This window comes from Manduca sexta, chromosome 21 (assembly GCF_014839805.1).
Source record: "Manduca sexta isolate Smith_Timp_Sample1 chromosome 21, JHU_Msex_v1.0, whole genome shotgun sequence".
Classification (NCBI taxonomy): Eukaryota; Metazoa; Arthropoda; class Insecta; order Lepidoptera; family Sphingidae; genus Manduca; species Manduca sexta.
Window position 1 is genome coordinate 7,195,113 of NC_051135.1, and position 22,860 is coordinate 7,217,972.

The 22,860-nt window shown below is 31.4% G+C and overlaps 4 protein-coding genes across 5 annotated transcripts; 1 reads left to right on the forward strand and 3 right to left on the reverse strand.

The window, feature by feature from the left end:
• Positions 1–633: 633 nt before the first annotated feature.
• LOC115444298 (saccharopine dehydrogenase-like oxidoreductase) lies at positions 634–8,217 on the reverse strand. 2 transcript variants are annotated; one of them, XM_030170026.2, is made up of 7 exons: positions 7,937–8,217; positions 5,938–6,119; positions 4,081–4,210; positions 3,511–3,709; positions 2,638–3,019; positions 2,234–2,325; positions 634–1,046 (listed from the first exon to the last, which is right to left on the reverse strand). In XM_030170026.2, exons 1-7 carry the CDS (start codon positions 8,106–8,108, stop codon positions 956–958), a joined length of 1,248 nt encoding a protein of 415 aa, XP_030025886.2. In that variant the 5' UTR covers positions 8,109–8,217; the 3' UTR covers positions 634–955. The 2 variants fall into 2 exon arrangements, with proteins under 2 accessions (XP_030025886.2, XP_030025885.2); XM_030170025.2 differs by having other exon boundaries at positions 5,938–6,125; positions 7,937–8,216.
• Positions 8,218–11,620: 3,403 nt separating this feature from the next.
• On the reverse strand, positions 11,621–12,647 carry LOC115444291 (putative peptidyl-tRNA hydrolase PTRHD1). Its single transcript, XM_030170018.2, has 2 exons — positions 12,253–12,647; positions 11,621–11,918 (listed from the first exon to the last, which is right to left on the reverse strand). The coding sequence occupies exons 1-2, from the start codon at positions 12,439–12,441 to the stop codon at positions 11,733–11,735; spliced, it is 375 nt and encodes a 124-aa protein (XP_030025878.2). The 5' UTR covers positions 12,442–12,647; the 3' UTR covers positions 11,621–11,732.
• Positions 12,648–14,665: 2,018 nt separating this feature from the next.
• Positions 14,666–15,136, forward strand: LOC115444287 (U6 snRNA-associated Sm-like protein LSm8). Its single transcript, XM_030170013.2, has one exon. The coding sequence runs from the start codon at positions 14,810–14,812 to the stop codon at positions 15,098–15,100; it is 291 nt and encodes a 96-aa protein (XP_030025873.1). The 5' UTR covers positions 14,666–14,809; the 3' UTR covers positions 15,101–15,136.
• A 661-nt stretch (positions 15,137–15,797) lies between these two features.
• On the reverse strand, positions 15,798–22,467 carry LOC115444286 (solute carrier family 25 member 40). Its single transcript, XM_030170012.2, has 9 exons — positions 22,242–22,467; positions 22,019–22,176; positions 21,026–21,188; positions 18,701–18,823; positions 18,493–18,591; positions 17,882–17,988; positions 17,571–17,652; positions 17,151–17,358; positions 15,798–16,727 (listed from the first exon to the last, which is right to left on the reverse strand). The coding sequence occupies exons 1-9, from the start codon at positions 22,330–22,332 to the stop codon at positions 16,673–16,675; spliced, it is 1,086 nt and encodes a 361-aa protein (XP_030025872.2). The 5' UTR covers positions 22,333–22,467; the 3' UTR covers positions 15,798–16,672.
• Between the last annotated feature and the right edge of the window lie 393 nt (positions 22,468–22,860).

Genomic DNA, 22,860 nt, shown 5'->3' on the forward strand with positions numbered 1-22,860 from the left:
GCATAGACTTATATAGGACAACTGCTACTTGTCATCACTTGTCATTGTTCTGAGGTGCTGAGAAGGTTTTCATATGTTCTGAGTTTCATATTCACCTATTCACATTCATATAACTGCTTGTCATTGTTCTGAGCATATAACACATTTGTCCATTGCTTTTCAAACTTGACATTGGCAGAATTGTCATATAAAACGATACAGCCAAACAAAATAAATTGGATTGAATTTTGATTCTATTGTTTTTTGAAAAATAATGTTTTTCTTCTTCCTGGCCAAATTGGCTTTTAATACGAGTACATAATATTTAAAATTACAAAATTATTTTATGCGATGAAAATATGGTACCTTTAATAGAAAACTTTGTTTTGGGATATTTTTTTAATAATGAGTTGCACGTCGGGGTCGTACCTCAAAATTGTACTTAGCTTTTGCAAAATCCATACAAAAAAAAAGATATAATTTTGATTGTATTTTTTTATAAATATCTTAAAAGAATTCACTCAGTGAATTTTCTTATTTTTTAGGTTTCCAATATTTCAGAAGTAGCCTAAAATATATTTGAACTTTTTATATAAATACCTAACCAGTTTTAATTCCAGTAATTTAGGTAAAAAAGAAAGAAAATACTACCAATTTTTTCAAAACGTTTAATAATTTTCACTTTAAATGTAGGTGACTTTATAAAGTCTCTACCTATATAGATAAATAATTGAATGTACTTATAGTAAATTAGTTGTTATCACATTGTTTGAGTTTCTATTATTTATAGATTTCCAGTGACCCATTATATAAGAACATCCCCGCTCCTCTTCGTAGTTATTCCCTATTCCTTTCCCTTATGTTCGGCAGTGCACGTATGAATCTTAATTATAGATAGTAGTGGCCCAACTTAATTTAACTGGTGACACTACTTGCTACTTTGTCGGCCTTTGCTATAAAAAGTCTGAATTATTGTTCAAAGGATTTCAAATTTCATGCCATTATTATTTAATCTATCAATGATATTAGTTTCTCTAAATGCAGCACCAGGCATTACTACACCGCCTCTGAAAATAAAAATCATAAATGTAATTACTACTTAAGTAGTAGGTACATCCAATTAAGATAAATACAAAATTGCATAAATAGAACTTCATCCAATGACATCATTTATAGAATTCAGCCGTCTCACTAGTTCGTCAGTTATCCCTTGTGTTTTAAACTTTTTCAATGAATGAAATGGATTACCTATACTTTTTCATTTTATTTTAGATTTCGAGTTATATTTTTCTGAATTCTTGAGAATTTTCGATTTGAACAATTAAAGGTGTTTTTTTTTCAGTAGAAGACTTCTTCGATATTTTTTTGTTGCAACAAAATTATCCTTAGTTGTTCTTTTTTACTAATACTTTAAATTAAAAATCTAAACAGATAACTTCGTGGTTCTAAGGTCGGTCGAAAATTTCTCCACATTTTCAACTTACATATATACATTAAAAAACATAGTCCTTCATGGGGGCTACTTTGGCTAAAATCAACCCTTAGAGACACAGGACCGTAGCTAGACTTGAATTTAAGGTAGGGCAGCTGTTATTACAAGCAGGGCGGAAATAAAAATGTTACTACATCTGATCTGCTAAATCGATTTTTGGTTTTCTTGACTGGTGAACGTGAGTAAAAAAAATGTTAATACTTACATAATTGTTAAGGTAATATACAGATTGTACTTAACGAAATTCCCTTAAATCTCGAAAGAGGGTGTTTTCACCCATCAATACAAATAACTCTTAGTATGGGACTAACTTCCAAATCGTAAAATAACAAACCCGCTGCTCCATATATTTTCATTGAGTAGTACTTAATGTACAATTTAGTTTATTATTAAGGTAGGGCATTAGTATTTTAAGGTAGGGGATTGCCCCACAATGCACCCTCCCCCCTAGCTACGGCCCTGTAGAGACAGCCAGGTAGAAAATTCTTAAATTTTTCCATTAGATTTCAATTATTTTTTTAACGTCTCATCATTCCTAATAATATAAGGTTTATTAATTTATTAATTAACTAACCAAAAATGACTGCAAGAAAGATATGAGTTAAACATGTGGCATATTTTTCGTTCGATTCGTTCTCGCGGTTTAAGGGTTGTAGCTTCTCTACAGAATACAATAAACTTCTTAGCTACAAATAATTAATATGTTTTTCAAGGCGACAACATTTTTTACTTCAAATATTAAGTATGTACTTATCAAATTACTTTGGCATTTTCGGATATTCCTTAAGCAGTGTGATAGCAGACACACCAAGCGCTAATGCAGTTGTTTCATATCCCGGATCGATTCCTGAGACCTGTAATTTTTTTTTTATATTATAGATATAGGTACCTACTGTAGGTAATGCAGCAAATAATGACCTAGTTACATTTGATCTAGATTGTAGACTCTAGAGTCTATAGATACAAAAACTGCCTCAATTCTTATAACCAACCAATTTGTTTATCAAAATTATAGATGAATACATTTGATCCAATGCACTCTAAACATATAAGTGTTCTCTATTCTTGAAACGAGAGTACCTAATAGCAACAAATAACTTCCATTAATGTGGATGAAATTAAAGAGTAGGTAACGAAAATATTTCAATGAAAAATGATCTACGAACCTTCACAGATAAGGATTTATTTGGTGTGGCATCACTTTGGGTATTGTGATCCCATCCTTTCCCAGTTAAAGTAAAGCTATAATGTGTTCCTTTCCTATTTTTTTCTGATGGACCTTTATGAGAAAAAAATCCAAGGGAATAAAATTTCGGGTGTTTCCACAGCTGATTCCTAAAGCATTTGAATCTGCTCAGGTAGTAATATAAATACATTCCCATTATTACTAAAAAGTGAAATAACTTTGGTAAGAGGCAATAATTCTTGACATAAACATGCTTTCTCTGTTTTTTTTCGTGTAAATACTTTTGTGACATGTTAGTGACATCAGTATCCGGGCCTGGGTACGGGAACCAGAAATTTCCGTCTTTTCTGTGCAAGAATGACCTGTAAACAATAATTTGAATTTTTTTCTTCATTACGAAGGTCAACCTGGTGCAAAGATATCAGTGATTTGTTGGTTTGTGTTTTATAAAAAAATTGATACTTATAGCGTCTCAGTCATGGATTTCTAGTTTCTGCCATGTAAGTATATAATGTATAGTCCGCCAGAAAAGTAGCTCAAGAAATTCAAAACTTCAAAACGCTTATTAAAATTAACTTCAATCGAATATTATTCTTCTTTATAAAAAATAAAATAAGCCCTTTAAAGTTTATTTTAGTAAAGAAAAACGCTTGTTTATATTATGGACATAAAAATTGAAGATTTGAAAATTTTAATGTGTATAATTACTTTTGTGGCTGATAGTACACACCTACGTTTACTACTTATTTTGTTATTTTTCATGTCGTAAAATATATAAATAAAGATGTTATTTAAATATAAGTAACAGAAGCATTACAACCTGTTCCAAATTTGAATCCTCAGTCACACTCACCTTTTTAGTTCTGGCGGTTCGGATTCAATGATGTCACCCAAAGTTTCTTTCCTCAACTCAAGGGTTATCGGCATTTTGTGCAGAACATGGACAAGGGATTCCCAAGTACCGTAATGTACAAGGCAGTGGTCTCCTAGACCCCATTGACATTTTTTTGGCATGTCTAATCTGATATAACATTCCACTGTTTTTGGCAAACCTGAAATATAGAATCATTATGTTCGCTAGAATTATCTTCGTAAAATGTTATAAGATGAGAGAAAATTAAAAGAAATTGGGTATATCTACATACTTAAAAAAAATATAAGAATTTTGCCCTTGTTATTAGAAGTAGCAGTAGTCGGAAACCAGCATAGAAAATAGAAATTTCTTAATCTATTTAAAATTTTAAATACATAAGTACCTAAAGTACAGACAAATTAACTTGATCTCTTTGATTCCTCAATCTTTGTAACATCTGGGTTTCATACCTTCCTATGTTACACGTATTAAATTATATTTATTACTTATGTAGAAAAATGCACGTATTAAAAATATAATTATTACTTACTTAAATAGAAAATTAAATACCTGCAAAATGTTTTTCCAAATACATTAAGCCAATTTCAGCAGGAATAGACGCAAATCCACAGGACGGGACTATGAGTACATTGGCATCCTCTGCTAATTTGTTGTATTTGTGATATGTACTTAGCATTTGCTGAAATAAATCATTTATTTATGATACAGTCTGTAAATAAATGAAATCGTTTTTATTATATTCATTTAATCTAATAAATAAATGTATGCGGATTTCACGACGTGATATTTTAGAGCCGTGAAGTTTTTAGTTTAAAATAATAACGGTAAGTTGTTTTCGATTTGTATTTAAGTAGATCAAAGTAATCTATATAAATAAAAGTCAGATGCCACGTGTATGTAAGAGCATCACTTGAGTACGGCTCGAACGGCTAGAAAGGACCAAGACCTTTTTTGTTGTGTTTCTAATTATCAGGGCAAGGTCCATACCATAGAGTAATTTTGAAGAATCAACGAGTAAAGTTTGCAATTTGTACTCTCTAATCTCTGAAATCTCCTAACTGATTTTTCTATAAGCAACCGATTTTTTTTCTTGGCGAGAGTTTAGCAAGCTAGAATCATAGACAATTTTGGGCCCGATAGGTTGCACTGTTGTAGGGACGTAAAATATGAAAGGTAGTTTACATAAGATGTGGTTTGTGGCAGGCCAAAATCTGCCGGGTCCATTAGTTTCAGTTTCATTAAAGATTTCGGCAATTTAGTTACCTATATTACTGCGTACAATCTTATGAACAGACCTATCTATTAATTGAGTTTATTCAATAACAATAAGACAAACTTGTAAACAAAAATGAATTAGTATTAAACTGAGATATCAAATATATGGTAAATACATCATATTTGTACCCACATAAATAACTTCGATACCTACAAAACTATTCGGTGCACGCTCACAAAAAACCTGTTTGGATAATTAAGACCGTTCCTCCTTGACCGCTTCGAACTCAACCTCAACGTCGGTATGATATACTAGCTATATTACGTGTTTCCATTGTTCATGTTTTTGAATATCCGATGTTTTGTTAATACACATCAACTTCAATCGTTTTGTTTTTGCAGCGGCTATTTCTAATAAGTTAAATGACACATAAAATGTTGGGAGATAGATGGGTACTTCAGTTTAAAAGTCAGCGCACGTGTGTCCCTGACTCTGTCTCTTGGTCACAAAGGGGACGCTCGTGAAATTGTTTTATTGTATGTAGAACGATGAAGTATGCTTTGAATATCATTAACACAATGTATTAGTAGCAACAAACTTAATAAGTAAGTACTTATCTTATTATGCTAACTGACCAACTTATTTTGACGGCAAACATTTAATAATTGCATCCTTGATAATTATTGATAAGTTAAATAATGTTGGTAAGTACTTTGAGGATTTGCTTTATCGAGTCATGTATTGAAAGAAGGAAAGGAAGTCCTTGTTTATTTCGTTCAAGCTAAATTGAATTCTTTTTAGCCTTGAATCTTAATGAAAATTAGCTAGGTAACCTGGAGATGTTATAGTGCACAAGTATGTTTATTAAATTAAGGTAAAACACACGTGTATCAGGTAGGTACAGTCAACCTCAAATAAGTGTGTGTCATTTTAATTCCTAATCACAAATTTTATATAAAACGTTCTTAAGTTCTCTATGGGATACGCTTAGCTCTTAGCTCTAAATGCATGTACCTAAACCTAATTAGTAATACTTATACGATGACAAGATGTTCCATATTATTTAATTCCTTATTTGTAATTTATACAATAATTGGTGTTTATCCATATTCTTATAGATTTGAAGTTAGCTGTATCTAACTTCCCGCTAACAACTCATTGCCTGCACTAAAAAGTTAAATTATACTTACATGTAACTCAGCGGATATATCGACATAATGAGTTCCGGTTTCGATGCAACTGTTCAGAACAGAATCGCCCAAAATCTCGAATGGGCCTGTACAATTAACAATTATCTTGGTACTTTGTGTAGCATTCTTCAAATCTTGCTTATTTGTAATGTCGCACTCAAGTATAACGATTATAGATTCATCTGTTCCTAGAAATGAATAATATAAAGTCACCTATAAATATACCTGCCCGTGTTTTATTATAACATAGGATATGTTATCAAATACCAACTAACGCTAGGTGAATATCTAGTGCCAGTAAGGTTAACATTATTTATTATCAAAACAACCGCTTAACGGACAAACATCGGGAAAAAAGGAAGGTCATTTTATAACACCTCATTAAAATGTAAATTCTTTCAAACTTCCTTTAGAATTTGCCTGATGTTCCTTGATTTGAGTTACATATTCACTAGTTTTTTGCGTTTTTTATACGTGCATGTCAAAGTGACCACATTGTGATGGTAAGCGGAGATCCATTACAGTGTCCACTGACGAGAGATGATTACCCCTTGGCAGTCTTCACGATTATGCCGGCCTGTTGAAACCTGATATACACAGGCTGATCCCGGAACGCGACACACTTACACGGGCCCCTGTGGCGAGTTTTGACATCTTGTGTACGGTGTTCGCTATCCGGGCGGATATAATATACACTTATTCAACCAACAGCTACAATCACTTGCCTCAATTAACCTATTTTATGCATCGTACAAATTTGGAATTGCATTTGTAACACGGTGTCATTGACATAAATTGAAACCTATGCCGTTTTACTATTTTTGGGGCGTTAAATTATTTAAAGTTAACTTAGCGTGTCCATTAACTTTATTAACACAAATAAAAAACTACTTCAAAATCAACCACAACTTGACTTTATGTACGTATGTATATTAACTTCATATTTGGAGGTTAAATTTAAATTAGACTTAAATTGAACATTCTTGTATACCTAAATCGTCTCGTAAACATATGTACACCTACTTACTTTTTCATTCACATGATAACTCACGTTAATACACACGCAACGCGCAGGTATGCATTTAGCAGGAGTATGTTTGAATTAAGTATGATGTACTGGTTAGTTGACACGTAGGAGGAAACTAATGCAAACTAATATTTCAAACAAGTTGCATTGTTGGCGGCCTTACTTTGTGGCTTTGTGGACACGTACCTTAGTTTCCAATAGACAAACAAGGTCGTCGAACTTATACAGTTTTAAAAACGTGTGCTGAATTTAAACTACAATAACCCAAAATGCGCTTATAATATTTTTATAGTACTAAGTATTTATTTAATTTTTATAAAAATAATACAGTCGAATCGAGAACCTCCTACTTTTGTAAAGTCGGTTAAAAAGATCTTTCTCCTACCCTTATCCTCCAATACGGAATTGCCACAATACGTTTATTTAAGAATATCGCAAGAAATATTTGTTTTAATTTTTACGAACGTATCGTACTAAAACACATGCACATTTTTTTCTGATTTGAGTTTCGAACCTAGGACAATGCGATCGAGTACCCATGTAGGTAAGCTGTCACTAATCACTATGCCAAAGAGCTGGCATTTTTCAAAATAATTACGAACTCGCTGAAACTTTATACCATGTGACTTACCAATATCAATTACCTACCAAGTACCAACATAATATTATTATAATAAGCTGTGTAGTTATTATGCTTGAAATATAAATAAGCCGTATTATCCATTCTAACACACTAACTTTTAATGCTGATTAAATTATTTTGCGGGAATTCCAAATATGTATCTTGTTGAATAGGAATTGCCAGAAAATAGGTAGGTATTAGATAAATAATTAAGTAATAAGGATTAAATAACACAAAGTTATGGACTGTAATTTTTATCGTACTGTTAGATCATATAAAATAATTTCGTTGAATAGGTAAGTACTTAAGTAAGTTGTTTTTTCCGGAATATATACAAAACATAGGCGCACCTGTTCCACATATTTCACTTTTCAATATTTCCAACTTTTCCTTGGATCGTCCACAAATTCCCCATTTTATATCACTGTATTCAGGATCTTTCAGAACTCTTGCAAAAAAACTTGTCACAAACCTCCCAGTATAGCCAGTAGCGCCAAGAACTAAAATATCTATCTTGTCCATTTTGTTACAGTTGAAAAAATATGTTACACAGTAAATACTTTTAGATATATATATAAATATAAAGGAAACCACCTACGCAAGCGGCGGCAGAAAACATACTAAAGGTTACAACGCTAGAATAATATGACTTTGGTTATATAATATGATGTAGGTATAGGTAGTAACTTTGAATGTTGTTGCCTTGTTTAATACAGGTATAAAAGTAGACAATTACTTAGTAGTTTTTATATCTATGATTTAGTAGGTACATATTACGATAAATTAATTGTTAATCAAAGTTTAGTACTTGCTTATTTTCTTTCCGAAAATAAGTTATAATTTCTTAGTATAAAAGTTTTCGGTATTATATCAGCTAGGTTTATATTCTGGTGAAAAATAGATTGCAGCCGGTTCTCACGAGCGGAACTGAGTGTCGTAACATTTTTTTAACAAACTTCATCAGAAGGAGGTTATTCAATTCGATGCAATTATTTTATGTAGGTACTTTGTTCAACGATATTTTTTTGCTGCGTAGTCTAGTTCAAATGATTATTTTGTATGATTTTGTATTGGATTTCGTAAACGTTCAGAATTGTCCCATTTTAATTCCAAATGGTACTTATGCGACCTTGGACTTAGATGCAGAGAAAAAGTCCTGGAAATCAAATACTTACGATTTGTAAATCCCTTTGTGTTAGATTCAAGGTTCAAGATGCTAACATAATATTATGAATATTGTTCTTTGTACTTGAACTTTTAAGACGTGGAAGGGAATTCCTCAAAATAAAATAGATTGGGATGATTCTTTTTATGTCAGGTTTAGTACAAATAGATACAATAAGTACTTGGGTATGCAAAATATTCTCGTTTGACATTCAACTTCGAATATGCACCGGGTCACTCTCAAGATTAAAGGATAATAATTACTTACTTAACTATTTTTTTTATTGAGTTTAATTGGATTCGTTTTTTCAACTACAAAAACCCTACACTTTAAGGTGGTAGCTCAAGGTCCATTTTCATACATTTTGTTTCGGCTTTAATCTGGGTAACTAAACAAGTATTGGCAAGTAAAGAATTTAAATTCACGTCTAGTTAGTGATTAGTTCTCGCAGTTGAAAGAAAAATGTAAAAATAATTAATAATCATGGATATTTCTGCCTTTAAAATTTCGTCATATTAAATTTTAAAGGCCGAAATATCCATGATTATTAATTATTTTACGTTTTCTTCAACTGCGAGAACTAATCACTAACTAGACGTGAATTTAAATTCTTTACTTGCCAATACTTGTTTAGTTACCCAGATTAAAGCCGAAACAAAATGTATGAAAATGGACCTTGAGCTACCACCTTAAGTTACATATGTTTTGTTTGCTTATACTTAGTGCTTTTTGAGATCGGTTGATTTCTTATTAATTAAAAGGTTACGTCAGATTAATTAAAACACAACCAAAGAATATAATGTTGTCTCTAATTCGTGTTTTTATATTCATAAGTATTACTTATGCAGTATGCACATTAAATATTTTTATATTCCTCATGTATGTACGAGCGAGCAAACGGCCCATAGACTGAGACTTGAGAGTAAGTATTACCTGCCAATGATGGGGCTCAGAGTGAAATGTCTTGAGGTGGTCATAAAAGCTAATATTAATTATAGTAACATACAATACAAAAGAACTATAAGTAATATTTCGACCACGTATAGCAGTGACGAGTGAGACGAAGTGACTAACTCATATCTGACGGAAATCAGTCCGACGCCAATGTCTATTATAGTATAAGACGCACGCCCGCTTCCAGGCATTGCCGATCTGTAAAGATTTTCTCACGGATAAAACGGGTGTTTATACTCTCTTTGTTTGTAACAGTGTTGCCAGGGCCCTTGAGTCGTAAGTTACGTTTCGTTTCCTGAAAAGTTACATTTTTGCTGCAAAAGTTACATTATTGTTTTTTTTTTATTTACGCGTTTTTGGGCAAGCATTTTTGTAGCTGCGAAACCGCGGGGACTTGCCTAGTAGAAAATGTGCGCGCGCACACTCAAAGCAAAATCAAGTTTTAATATATGCAAGATACGTTTCATATTGTTATGGCGAGCCATCTCTGAGTGTGATATGGAGTGAAATACTTTTTAGACCCGCCAGTTTTAGGCGTGTTCAATTTGGATGCGTTGAATAGAAATGCGTTCATAAACTGTTTACAATAAAAATGTTGTATTACAAATCTCGTTGTTCTCAAAAGTTACGAAAATTGCCTTAAATATAAAAATTACTTACATGTTACGCGAGGGGGTCAGTAGTCAGTAAAGTAAAGTAACGAAAAATGTAAGAAATGTAACCTTCTGGCAACACTGGTTTGTAATAAATTGCCCGTTTATTCAAAGTACCTATTCACTATAGTGAATGGTAGCGTGAGTGTAAAGGCACGTCGTCGTCGCCCGCGTGCGTTGCTTTTATTTCCGGAGCGCTTTACGCACTGGACACTATATTAAATTATGTCGACAAGTTAGAAGACTACTTTACTATAGAAAATTATTTAGGCGAATCGCTCGAATAATGCTATACTCCCGTAACCTAACCATTCCACTCACCCCCCAAGTGACCGCAGCAAAAACGCGTTTTGGACGCGAAAAAAAAATGATATGCACATGAAATCCATTAGGTCACGTGCCGCCACTTAATCCTAACTGGTACAAGTCTCTAATAAAGGGGTGGCCAACCGGTCGATCGCGACAAGACCAGTCGATCGTGGCAAGGCAAAAATATAAATACGTAGAACAGACCGCGCAACATACCTAATCACTAACTGCTGCACGCATTGTCTTGTACAATTTTTTAATCAAAATAATAATAAATTATGTACTGTGAACTATGTTGTTACATTTAAGATTTCAAGATGTATGTAGCTTGGTAGATCGCACAGAGTATCATCAGTGAAAAGTACATCTTGGGTCTTACCAAGTTGGCCACCCCTGCTCTAACACAATTCTATCTACATAAGGTCTGTCACCTGTAAAATGGCTGCATAAAGTTGGTCTCTACAATGTATAGAGCACACTTGGGGTATTTAATATTATGTTTACTCTACCCAATGTGTACTTAACAGTTGACATTATACATAGAGCCAATAAAATAAAAATGTATTTTTTTGATAGGTAATATTTCATCTTGTATCGGAATTTGAAGTGCACTTACATATTCTATACATATTATAAAACAAAGTCCCCTTTTCTATTTGTATGTTATTGATTTTCTCAAAATCTACTTAAGGGATTTTCAGGAAATTTGGTATGGAGATAGTTTAAGATCCTGGAAAGGTTATAGGCTACTTTCTATCCAAAGAAAATATAGCAGGTCTTTTATCTTGGAAGACTTTAACATGCAGGCGTAACCACAAGGAAAAGCTAGTATTTAATAAAGGATATTAGTTCCTAGTAAACCACTTCAATTTCTGGGTTCTTGTAACATAAATAATTTATAAACCCATTATTATTTTTGATTTTGGATATGGCAATTTTTCAAAAACCTCAAATCTATTCAAAAGTAATTTTATTAATAAGCTATACTTATAATAGATTTATACCAAGCTTAGCTTCAACAGTAACAGTAAAAAAATTGAAAACATTATTACAGCTCACAATATTTCAACTGGATAAAGTCTCTTTGTACAATTTAAATTTCCCTACAAATTTTTTCACCTCCTCTTTAGGATAGGGTTTAATTGCTAAACATGTTGGAATATTCTCCGGTTGCTCAATCCACAGTTTGTGAGCTATTGACTTCTCTGTTAATTTATCAGCTACTTTCTTAAGTGATTCTTCATTTGGTACCTAAAAAAATTATCACATGAATCCATGTCATTCAATCATAATCACAAGTGCTGAATAAAGTTTGCTATATTGTGTTTATATTTTGAAATTTAATAGGCTAATAATTACTTGCAGAAATACTAAAATATGAAGGTACTGGCGTATTTTAACGTATTTGCAAATACATAAATAGAACTTATACTTTATATGCAATACCTATACTGCATAAAGAACCAGTCAATCATCTCAATCAATTAATTAATAATCCCAGTACAGTACAAATGTTCAACAACACCTAGCACTGGGGTCTAGTCAGACAAGAAATCACAAATTGAAGAGTATTACACTTATTTACCTCCAAAACAACTTTGTGCATATTGTCTAAATCATTTAGATATTGTATAGTATATTCATCGTCCTTATTTAAATGCAACACTGCAGATGATGCATGACATGCTTGAGCTACCAGGGCCCCTATAGACCATCCCATTTCTTTTAGAAGGTCACTTCGCAATAAAACATATTGTACCAGGGTATTAGACATTTTTCTTGATTTCTTTCTACTTTTCCCTACGTTGTGTTTGTACTATTATGTACTATATGATTGTACCGATTTTTATTTAAAGTGTAAATAAAGTTTTATTTCTCATTAGTATCAGTCAGACACGTTGAAATTATTAGGGAAAAAGAAATATTTTTTTTTGCAAAATGACATATTGACATTATGAAGTGGTCACAACTGTCATTGTCAAGATTCTAGAGAAGCGACTTGTGAGAACTAGTGAGTGAGAGTAGATTTCCAACAAAGTTATCAATTATAATTACAATTTTACAGTACTCGATAATGCTTACTGCTTTCGACTGACGCTCTTGTTATACGATACGCGAAACGCAACGTGAATAAAAGTTAGTTTAAACGCGATAATTAACGGTTATTGGTGCTTTAGAGTTTTAATTCAATAGGGTTTTGTAGAGAAAATTAGTTGTAAACATGATTTTCATAATTATGGTTATTAAATAATTACACTGCTAACATTATCTAATGATATATAAAACCCGTGTTTCGCGACTGCTAAATATCCACAGTACACCGGCTCACCCTCAGAACAATGACAAGCATAGAAGGATTCTAAATTACCCTCATATACTTATCCTATTTTTTCAAGTAGCCCAAAACCGTTGAAAAGAACGATACAAATATTATGTTGCTAAGGTCGGCTTGCGTACACTTTAAAATAATCAAATGGTTACCTTTGGTCCTCTTTATGATGCCGAATTAAAAAGCATATAAAATGTCAAATGTTCCAACTTGCCAATCTCAAAACAATGTCACAAACGCGTTCACACAATTTAGTTACGTTATACTTCAGCGCGTACTTTTCTAAAGTGGCTACATGTTGTGTAAATTATTGTTGTTAATTTTAATAAATACACAGTGCTGTTTAAGTAAAATATAGCCCTAGGAACAAGCAATGGCCTGCGTTATTGTGGGGTGTAAATCTCATTCTTCTCGTAAAGAAAATGAAACTGAAATCATCAGCTTCCATCGGTGAGTAAACAAAAAACCTAATATATTTGCTTAAACCCTGTACATAAGTGCAAAAGTGTTATTAATTATACTTTATTATGCTCTAGTCATATTATAATCTGCTGTTGGCCATTCGATCCAGTCATTATTAAGTATTTTTCATTTTTACCAATTTACGTAGTCGTTTTCAATAGTGTTGTGCTGCATATTCTTTCGATAACATAAATGTTGGTATATTGTAATTTACTATTTTGCATAAATTGCCTTTTACTTTCAATATATGGTGGTGTAGTGGTAAGAGCCAGTTGGAAACCGTGCGCGAAGGCTGGGGTCGAGGAAACTATCTGATTTTCATAGTGTGTTTAATACAATGTGTTCGTTGCAGATTCCCTACAGATGATGCTATGAGGCAAAAATGGATCGTTGCCATAGCTCGTCCCAATTGGCATTGGGAAAAACAGCACCGTGTTTGCTCTAAGCATATCGACAAAGTTTTATTAACATTGAAATAAGTTATCAAACATATGTGACATGAATGATACCGCTGTGTTTTAATTTTACTGTCCCATTTTAGTAGCTTCTGTCAAATCCCACCTCTTGAGTATCTTTTAATGCCTAAGAAAGTCAGAAAAGAACAGAAGGCGTACTGGCTTTCTCCTAGACGAAATTCCGGCCGATTTCTTGTTTGTTACTTACAGCGGTTTCCATTCCTTCCGAAATTTCTAACAGTTTCTTAATTTAATAATCTAAATGCTTAACCATTTTTGTGTTAGTAAATGACGTTTCGGAAGGCATGGAAACTGCTGTAAATAGCAAATGAAAATTGGACAAAATTTAGCTCGTAGAACGCCGGTAGTTCTATAGTTTATTGTAATTTAACAGCTTTTTACCGAGTGATTTTATATTTATATATTTTTTATACCCAGACTTTTTTTGGTACTTGAATACCAAATCAGGGTTTTGATATCTTTTTTTAGCCTTTAACTAAAATAGCAATTTGCAACGGTTTGTAGTTGACTGACCGAAAAGTGTTTATTTTAGCAGGTCTGTGAATTTACCATAACCGATAGACAAAGCATCTATCGATATCGATAAGATGTCAGAAGGGATCGCAACACAATTAAATTTCTTGCTGTCTAAGACACAGTACACTCAAATGTCATAGTGTTACTTCTATGCTTATCATTGTTCTGAGGGCTCACCACTACATAAAATGTCAAAACGACTAACAAATGACAGTTGACAGCCGACAAATGACAATTCCATAAATACAAACGAAAACAGCACGCTTAGCGCTTCGACTTCGTTATTTTTGCAATAAATTATTTTTACCTCTAGGTCTTTACTGTTACAAACATTTTTAAGTGATTGCACACCAAAGACTATGGCTTCGGGTCTCGAGAACTACGTAAACCAAACAGTGTCAGTGATAACTTCAGATGGAAGGAACTTCATCGGAACGTTGAAAGGTTTTGATCAAACTATAAACATAATCCTAGATGAATCGCACGAGAGAGTGTTCTCGTCTTCCAGTGGCGTGGCGCAAGTGGTCCTGGGGCTGCACATAATAAGAGGAGACAATATCGCGATAGTTGGACAAATAGACGAATCTATTGATAGTAGGTTAGACCTTGGAAACATAAAGGCTGAACCTCTAGGACCAATTGTGCATTAAGTAATTGTAAGGCCATGTAATAAATAAGTATTTTTATACAGTCTTTTATTTACTGGTTGCAGGATTATGTAACTGTGCCCAAAATCCATATAGCCATCCAGCTTGTTACCCAGGTAATTGTATGTATTTAGAAAATTTAAAGTTCTTACGAGTTGGTTAGTCTCTTATAGTCTGTCTAGGTACAAAGAACAATGTTAATTTATGCCAGGAAGCAGCAGTTTGCTTACAGATGTGTTCCAACTAGTCATATTTGTTCTGTATTAAGAGCTGGGAATTTTGAGGCTTAACATATAATATCTCAATGTAATAAGTGCAGTCTAGCATCTTGTATTGTTCTGTAATTTTGTTTTGGTGCTGTTGCTACTGCTTATTGGGGCTGCAAAATGCTTGCTTGCCTAATAAGTTGGTTGTAGTAAAAGAGGACTGATCAGCTATTAATCTAGTGAAATGGCACACTGCAGGGGATTTGAAATTTTCATTAAAGCTAAGAATCAAAGGATGGCCTAACCCACATTTATCATACAAGAATGTGTTAATGTAATTAACTCCCTAATTGTCAGACTTTTATAAAAAAATATTGAATTAAAGACTGACAAAGCATACTCTAAATCTGCTCAAAAAATATGTGGAGGGATTAGATATTTGTCATTTATAATTATAGACATAATATACCAAAATACTATAAATAAAACTAACATTGGGTTTTCGAAATGAACAATTTATGTCATTGTTATTTACAAACTACTTATATCAATATTTACAGATTCTTATTAATATTTACAAAGCCCTTAATGTGACAGTGAAACTTTATTTGAGGATACTTCATGTATCATTTATTTAATAACAATCTATTCAGAAGATTAAATAGATGTATAAATACAAAAATAAAAACATTTTATTTAATTGTACAATATATTGCATTTCCCAAGAAGGATTAACATCAGTTGGAAGACCAACTGCCACATTATACATAAAACAAATTTCACAAAACAGTTACTAAACTATTAATAGAATTAAGCTACAGAAGTGACAAGGTTAATTTTCTTAAATCAGTTCTATTTGTCATCCAGTATTAGAACCTAAACGGTGCCCAAGATATGAATGTCTCGCATCAGGAATACATATTTAGTAGCATTTTTAACTGACACAAATTCATAAATAATTAATTTATATCTTTACTTTACATTGTGATAAGAAAATGACTACAGCTCATTCTAAAGTATTGTATTCATGTTCTGATCTAAACATACATAGTCAATATTAGATGTAAAATCGTAAAAATCATAATGATTACAAATTACAATATTTATACTGACCTATGTTCTAGTGAGAGAAATTACCAGAGTGTTATTTAAAAACTGAATGTCAACATTTCTAAAATGTTTCAATAATGAGACCATAACAGAGAATGTCTTATTTAAAATGATTTATTTTGTCATATTATCACTGCCTTTAACTTCTTGGTAACTAAAACAGCCATGAAAACTATAATCTAAACATACAAATTGTATCACATTTAATAACTGCAACAGTTATTGGAAATATCAATTATAACCCATGTTTATCATTACTTCATGAATATTCATTGTTGTTTGATGTTTGTCCCACTAAAACAATTTCTTGATGTCTGAAAAAATTAAGAAGAAATATATTTAAAAAATCTCACAATCAAACCTGCCTTTGCTGTCTACTATTATGATTTATATGATTACTGAATAGGATTTAAATACAAAATAATATTTCATTATCATATCTGCAATATTCTACATGTCTGCTATAACATAAAAATAATGGAAAAATAAATTAATAAAAAAAAATGGAATAATTCAAAATGTAAACTTTACAAGATGAAATATTAATTAATTAAAAATAAAAAATTAATCACTACTACTACTTAATAAAAATAAAGAAACCAGTTATAATTTCTAATTCAACATTAATCTTCAGATTTAATTATTTTCACATCTATTCCATTTCTGAAACAGGCAAGTTAACATGTTACATGATTATTATTGATGTATGATTGACACGAAAAATAATATTGGTTTACCTTTGCATCTTCTCCTTATATTTCTGGGTATTATATTTTCGGAAAAATTGTTTTCCATATTCGAATGTTGCTATCATGATGGCACAAGCTGGTGCCACTTTAAATATTCGAGGTAGTAATCCAGTGAATAGACCTTTGAATCCATGATTCCTGTATATATTTCTTGCAATATCCTGCATGTTTGAGGCTCTTTGCTGAACTTTGCCATCTGGAAACAAAAAAAAAAAAAATTGAATTACTATTTTACAAAAAAAATATAATTATGATGCACATGAACATCATTATTACATTACATCTATAATAAAAATATAATATCAAATGTGTTCAAAAGGTAACCCTGTATACATAATAAGACCAACCAAAAAAACTATAATATAAGAGACCCTACTTAATTAATCAAACTGAATTATAAACACTGACCTGTATAAATTTCCTTCTCGCCTAATTCAATTTGTTGGTGAGTTTTTACCACATCAAATGGTAGTGTGACTAGTGCAGCAATCTAAAATAAAAAAAGCATTATAAAATGTTGATAAAAACCAATTCAACTTTTTAATTCTGTAGTTATTTTTAAAAATTAATGCTTTGTCAGAAAACAAAAAACAGAAATAATTCTAGTCTAGGATCATTGCACTACTCCCCAAGATATGTCGTGATCTGAAAATATTTTTTCACCTTCGAGAATATTATTCAAGTAAGATTGATAATATCTCAGCAGTTTTCCTACTTACACTTCCAGCAACTGCACCACAAAAGAAGTTAAACAAGAATGTGTTCTTTTCTGAGTCAGGCTTATTAAATACTCTTTTAGTTGTTTCAAATGTAGTCCAGTATATACCTGAAATCAATAAATTTTATTAAATTGGCATAATATATATAAATTCCCGCCATAGTGGACCACGTAAGTGTGTCGAGTTTCGGGAACAGCCTGTGTATGTACATTTTGAACAGAACGCACAATTCTGTTGACTGCCGAAGGGTATTACTTATTGTAAGTCAATATTCAATTTGGATCCCGATCTGCTTACCATCACGTGTGTTGAGACACTTTGCCATACTTATATAAAAATATTATAGAAATATATTAAATCAGATGTGAGGTCAAGTTATATATTATGTTTTACAAGGCTAATATCCGAAATCACCTAATTTATCTCAATTAAATTATTGGAATGTTTTCGGATGGTTCCCGCTTAAAAAATAAATAGATTTGAACCCAAGACATGGATCTGTTAAGAGATCTAAAAAAAGCTAAATAACCTACATAAAAAGTTGTCATGTGGAAGAGTTAGTGACATGACAATGTCTGCTAGGGCCACTAATACAATGTATATTTATTTACCTGAGAATGGCACATCCCTTAACAATGTAGATCCTAGTCCACGGAATAGCCCTCTGTATCCCTCATACTTTATGACTTGTCTCAATGCAAGGCTGATTTCTGCAATTTTTTTTAAAATGAAAAATACATTTTAATGGGTATAAAACAAATGTAATTATTTGTAAAAAAAAAAAGATTCTTATATGATCTTATAAATTTTTGTTCTTACCTGAATATGTCAACTTCTTTGATTGCATTTTGGTTCTAATTAATTCAAGAGGGCTAACTATTGTAACGGCAGTCATTCTAGCTGTTGCACCAGCTGTTAAAGGAATCCAGATTGGTTGTGTCACTGTAAAAATATTTGATTTTATATTTATGTAAATATAATGGTTGCAACTTGCAATCATAATCAAATTGTAAGTATAGTATAAAGTAGCAGATGGGTTAATAAAAGTATATTTTTTTTTATAAATAAATTGAAACTTCACAAAAAATATTAAGCATCCAACATAATTTGCATTTTCTATGCTTCCTATATATATTTCTGTTGATATCACAGAATTTGTTTGCAAAATGTACATTTATATATACAATGTGATAAAGTGAATTATATTAAATCTTATCTAAAAAATTATATATAAACATCCAAATAATGCATTTTTTACACACATCAAAAAAATTATAAACATGAGATGTTTGACAACAACATCTATGCTAGCAGTAAACCTTGAGTCCAAGGTCTTTTCAAACAATCAGTCATTTCTTATGATGTATTAATTCTCATGTGTTATAAACTATTAACTTATGTAACATAACAATATGCCTTCCAGACGACAATATCCAATAGTTTAGGGACATTTTAGTACCATTTAATTTATATATAAGTTCAATAAAATTAGATGAACAAGGATGCTATAGATATCCATATAAATAAAGGTAGACAAATGACAAAAAAAAAACTACTGATTATAAATAGATGTAGTATGGGCACATTTATGGTTTTTAAATAGAATGGTACTTGTGGAATAAATTTCACACATAGAATTTTACAAATCAATGGAGTTACATGCTTATATGTTAGTTTGTGGTGAGACTGCTATTGTATGTGGTTATGGATCAAGTCTATACATTATTATTAAAATATTTTTTACATTTAAACACCAAACAAAGAAAATTTCATATAAATCTTAGCAACAATCATAACAAAAGATAAAGATAAGATAAAGGCACATCTCCTCTACTCTAAGAAAATAACCGTTCATAAATCCAGCTAATACCTATATTCTACAGTTAATAATAATAGCATTATATAGTATAAAGCTAATATTCTTGTATAACTATAATGTTACTTCTGTAAAATCTACATTAAATTTAATGTAATTTGATACCTAAAGATAAGGAACATTTATAGTAGGGTCTGATAAATTCTAAACTTCATAAATAACATATATTGTTATATTTTTACTTGAGACAAATAATATTGTCATAATCCAAACCCTCATAGTAATATCATCTTACAATTGATAAGAGGACAAATGAACTGTAAACAGCGTCATCACAAATTAATAATTAGGAATATGTTAAGAAAAAATGAGCTAACTGCTGTCACCTCTCTGATTGGCGGTATGCTATTATCTCACACATTGTACAAGTTTTGTTTGACAGTAACTAAGTAAACAGGAAATTAATATGTATGCTGCTTGCTTGGTTGCAGTTGTAGCACAACCTCTTACAAGCCAAATCTCCAATTTAAAGATTTCACTTCTTTAAAAGTGACGATATTGTCTGTAGATTTAAAATTCCTAGTCGTGGATTTTTGAAAACAAAATACTTTAAATAGCCTTTTTTAAGTACAAATAGGGAAAATACTAGTAATCTTTGCACCATAGCCTTTAGAAAGTGACATTAAATTATTGAAACTAATTAACTGGCAAATTTACTCATAGTTAAGTAATATGAATTTGTTAACTATTACGACTTTATTATAGAGCATTGACCTCAGACCTGTTATTGTTAATTAACACTTGATTATGTTACAATACTCCTTGAACAAAATACATGAAAATAAAGCCAGTCTGCTTTGCACAATGTTTTGTAATATTATATATATTTGTATTGATTTGTTCAGGCTAGAACATTAGCAAAAAAATGCAGTAATGGTTCTATTTAAATTGTGAACAAATAGAACCCAAAACCCCCAAAATTTGTATGGATTTTGAGAGTAAATATGCAGTGCTATATTAAATGCTTGGATTTCTTAAATATGACATGGTTGACATACCTAATTGGTATTTTTACAAACATTAAATTGTATATAGGACATGATAGAATTGAAAGAATTGCACTTTCTAAACAATTAAACACAATATACAATGCACATGAAAAAAAAAATGCATTAATAACATCAAAAATCAGGTTTTCAGATGCAAAGACAGTTAAATTTAAATGGAATTTGATTGTGTATCAAACAGCCCTTTTTTGTATTACACTTGTTTTTAAGTCAATATGTAACATGATTATTTTAAAAAAGTATAATGCAAACCATACTCACTGTCCCCAGTTATTTTATTGTATGCAGTTTTCATTTTGTATCGCAGTTGTTCATAAGACACAAAATAGATTACTGTACAGGGCAAAGCTAAAACCAGCGTGGGGCTCAAACCAGACCATAATGCGGGAACTCCTTCCAACTTAGCTATTTTGTAGAAGGCATCCTGGAATTAAAACATTAGTGTATATTGTGTCATATTAAAATATGTGTAAGTTTATTGATATTCAGATTGAAATAACATCCACTTTCATAATATTGGTTAAGTTGATAATGTGCCTGCAAAATAAATTGAATTTTGTTGTCAAGTGATTAAAATAAAAGACAAAGTAAAATAATCATAATATACATATAGTAATTTTGCCAGATTGACCCAAATATTTTGCAACTAATTATGCAAATATTATACCATCAAAATGATAATAATGATAGTATGCTTATTGTATGAAAGTTTATCTGTGAATTTTTAAAATGACTTTTATTACTGTTAGCAACAAAGCAAGATAAGATCAAGTTTGTCAAAGATAAAGATTATTTCATCATTCAATAAAAAAAAAAAACATTTTCACATAACAAACGAAATAAGTCATTTGAAATCCATTCCTATCTGCCTCACTTTCTGTTAGCATAATCATTTCCTGTTCTAAGATTTTGTCATAATCATACTATAATAATAATTATTATAAGTGGAACTAGGTAATCATGATTAATGATGACCAACAGTTAATTAAACTTATTGTGGTAATCATTTGAGTTTCACTGTTATTCAACAGCTTTTATTCATTTCAAAACTCCACTTTATTATACCCAATGGTGTATTAAAAATATAGATGAAATTAAACATAATGTGGAAACCGGAAGACTCGAACAAGGTCACATTGTGCATATTAAATTTGTTTGTACAGTTTTTAATTGTTTATGAATGCATGATCACACTATAAAACAAAGATTGGACCGAAAAAAAATTATAATATTGTAACAAGTTTTTCAACTTACAAATGTGCCGTGAAAATGAACTCTCTTAGGTATCCATGCAGTTTCTCCGCACGGGCACAAATGTTCCATCAACCCATTGCAATATAAATAACATTTATTAGAGAGTAGCGCCTTTTGTTGAGCCTGAAGCCTTATTTTTACAACATCTAATGGCGTCACTGTAATAAAACGATAAATTAATAAGTAATTCGTTATACGATAATTATTATTTGCTAGAACTTACTGAATAGGGAGGTTATGAGGGCACCAGTGCATGCTGATGCCATTTGCTGGACCGGAGTAATTCTGAACTGTGGGTCATCTTCGCGTATCATGGCATCGATTTCTTAATCGTCAAATAAGAAATATAGAAAACAAATTCCTCCGAAGCGCACAGCTCTGCTAGATAATCGGCCGCACAATGTTTTTTATTTAATTTGACAGCTGTCAATTGTCATAATTTAGAAAAAAAAAAAAGAAATGCCAGTGTGGCGTGATAAAAAAAGTATTTTATACGATATTCTTGAAAAATAAAGATCATTGATAGATATTGTTTTTTTTAATTATGTACATATTAAAAGCATATAATATTATTATGTACCTAGCTTTGAGACCGAACAGGATTCTTTTTCTGCCAAGTCTAACGAAACAGTATAAAATAGTGTTGTACAAGTTGTAAAACTATTTTCTAAAATCCAAGATCAATAATATTATTCCTATTACAAAGCCCTGACGGGTAAAATACAGGGGAAACATGATATATAACATGATATATAACAGGGGATTCATGGTCAACATTGTTGGAATTTCTTATCGATTTTTACGTCATTCCTACTCACTAGTGAATAGTGATGTTTTGGTTG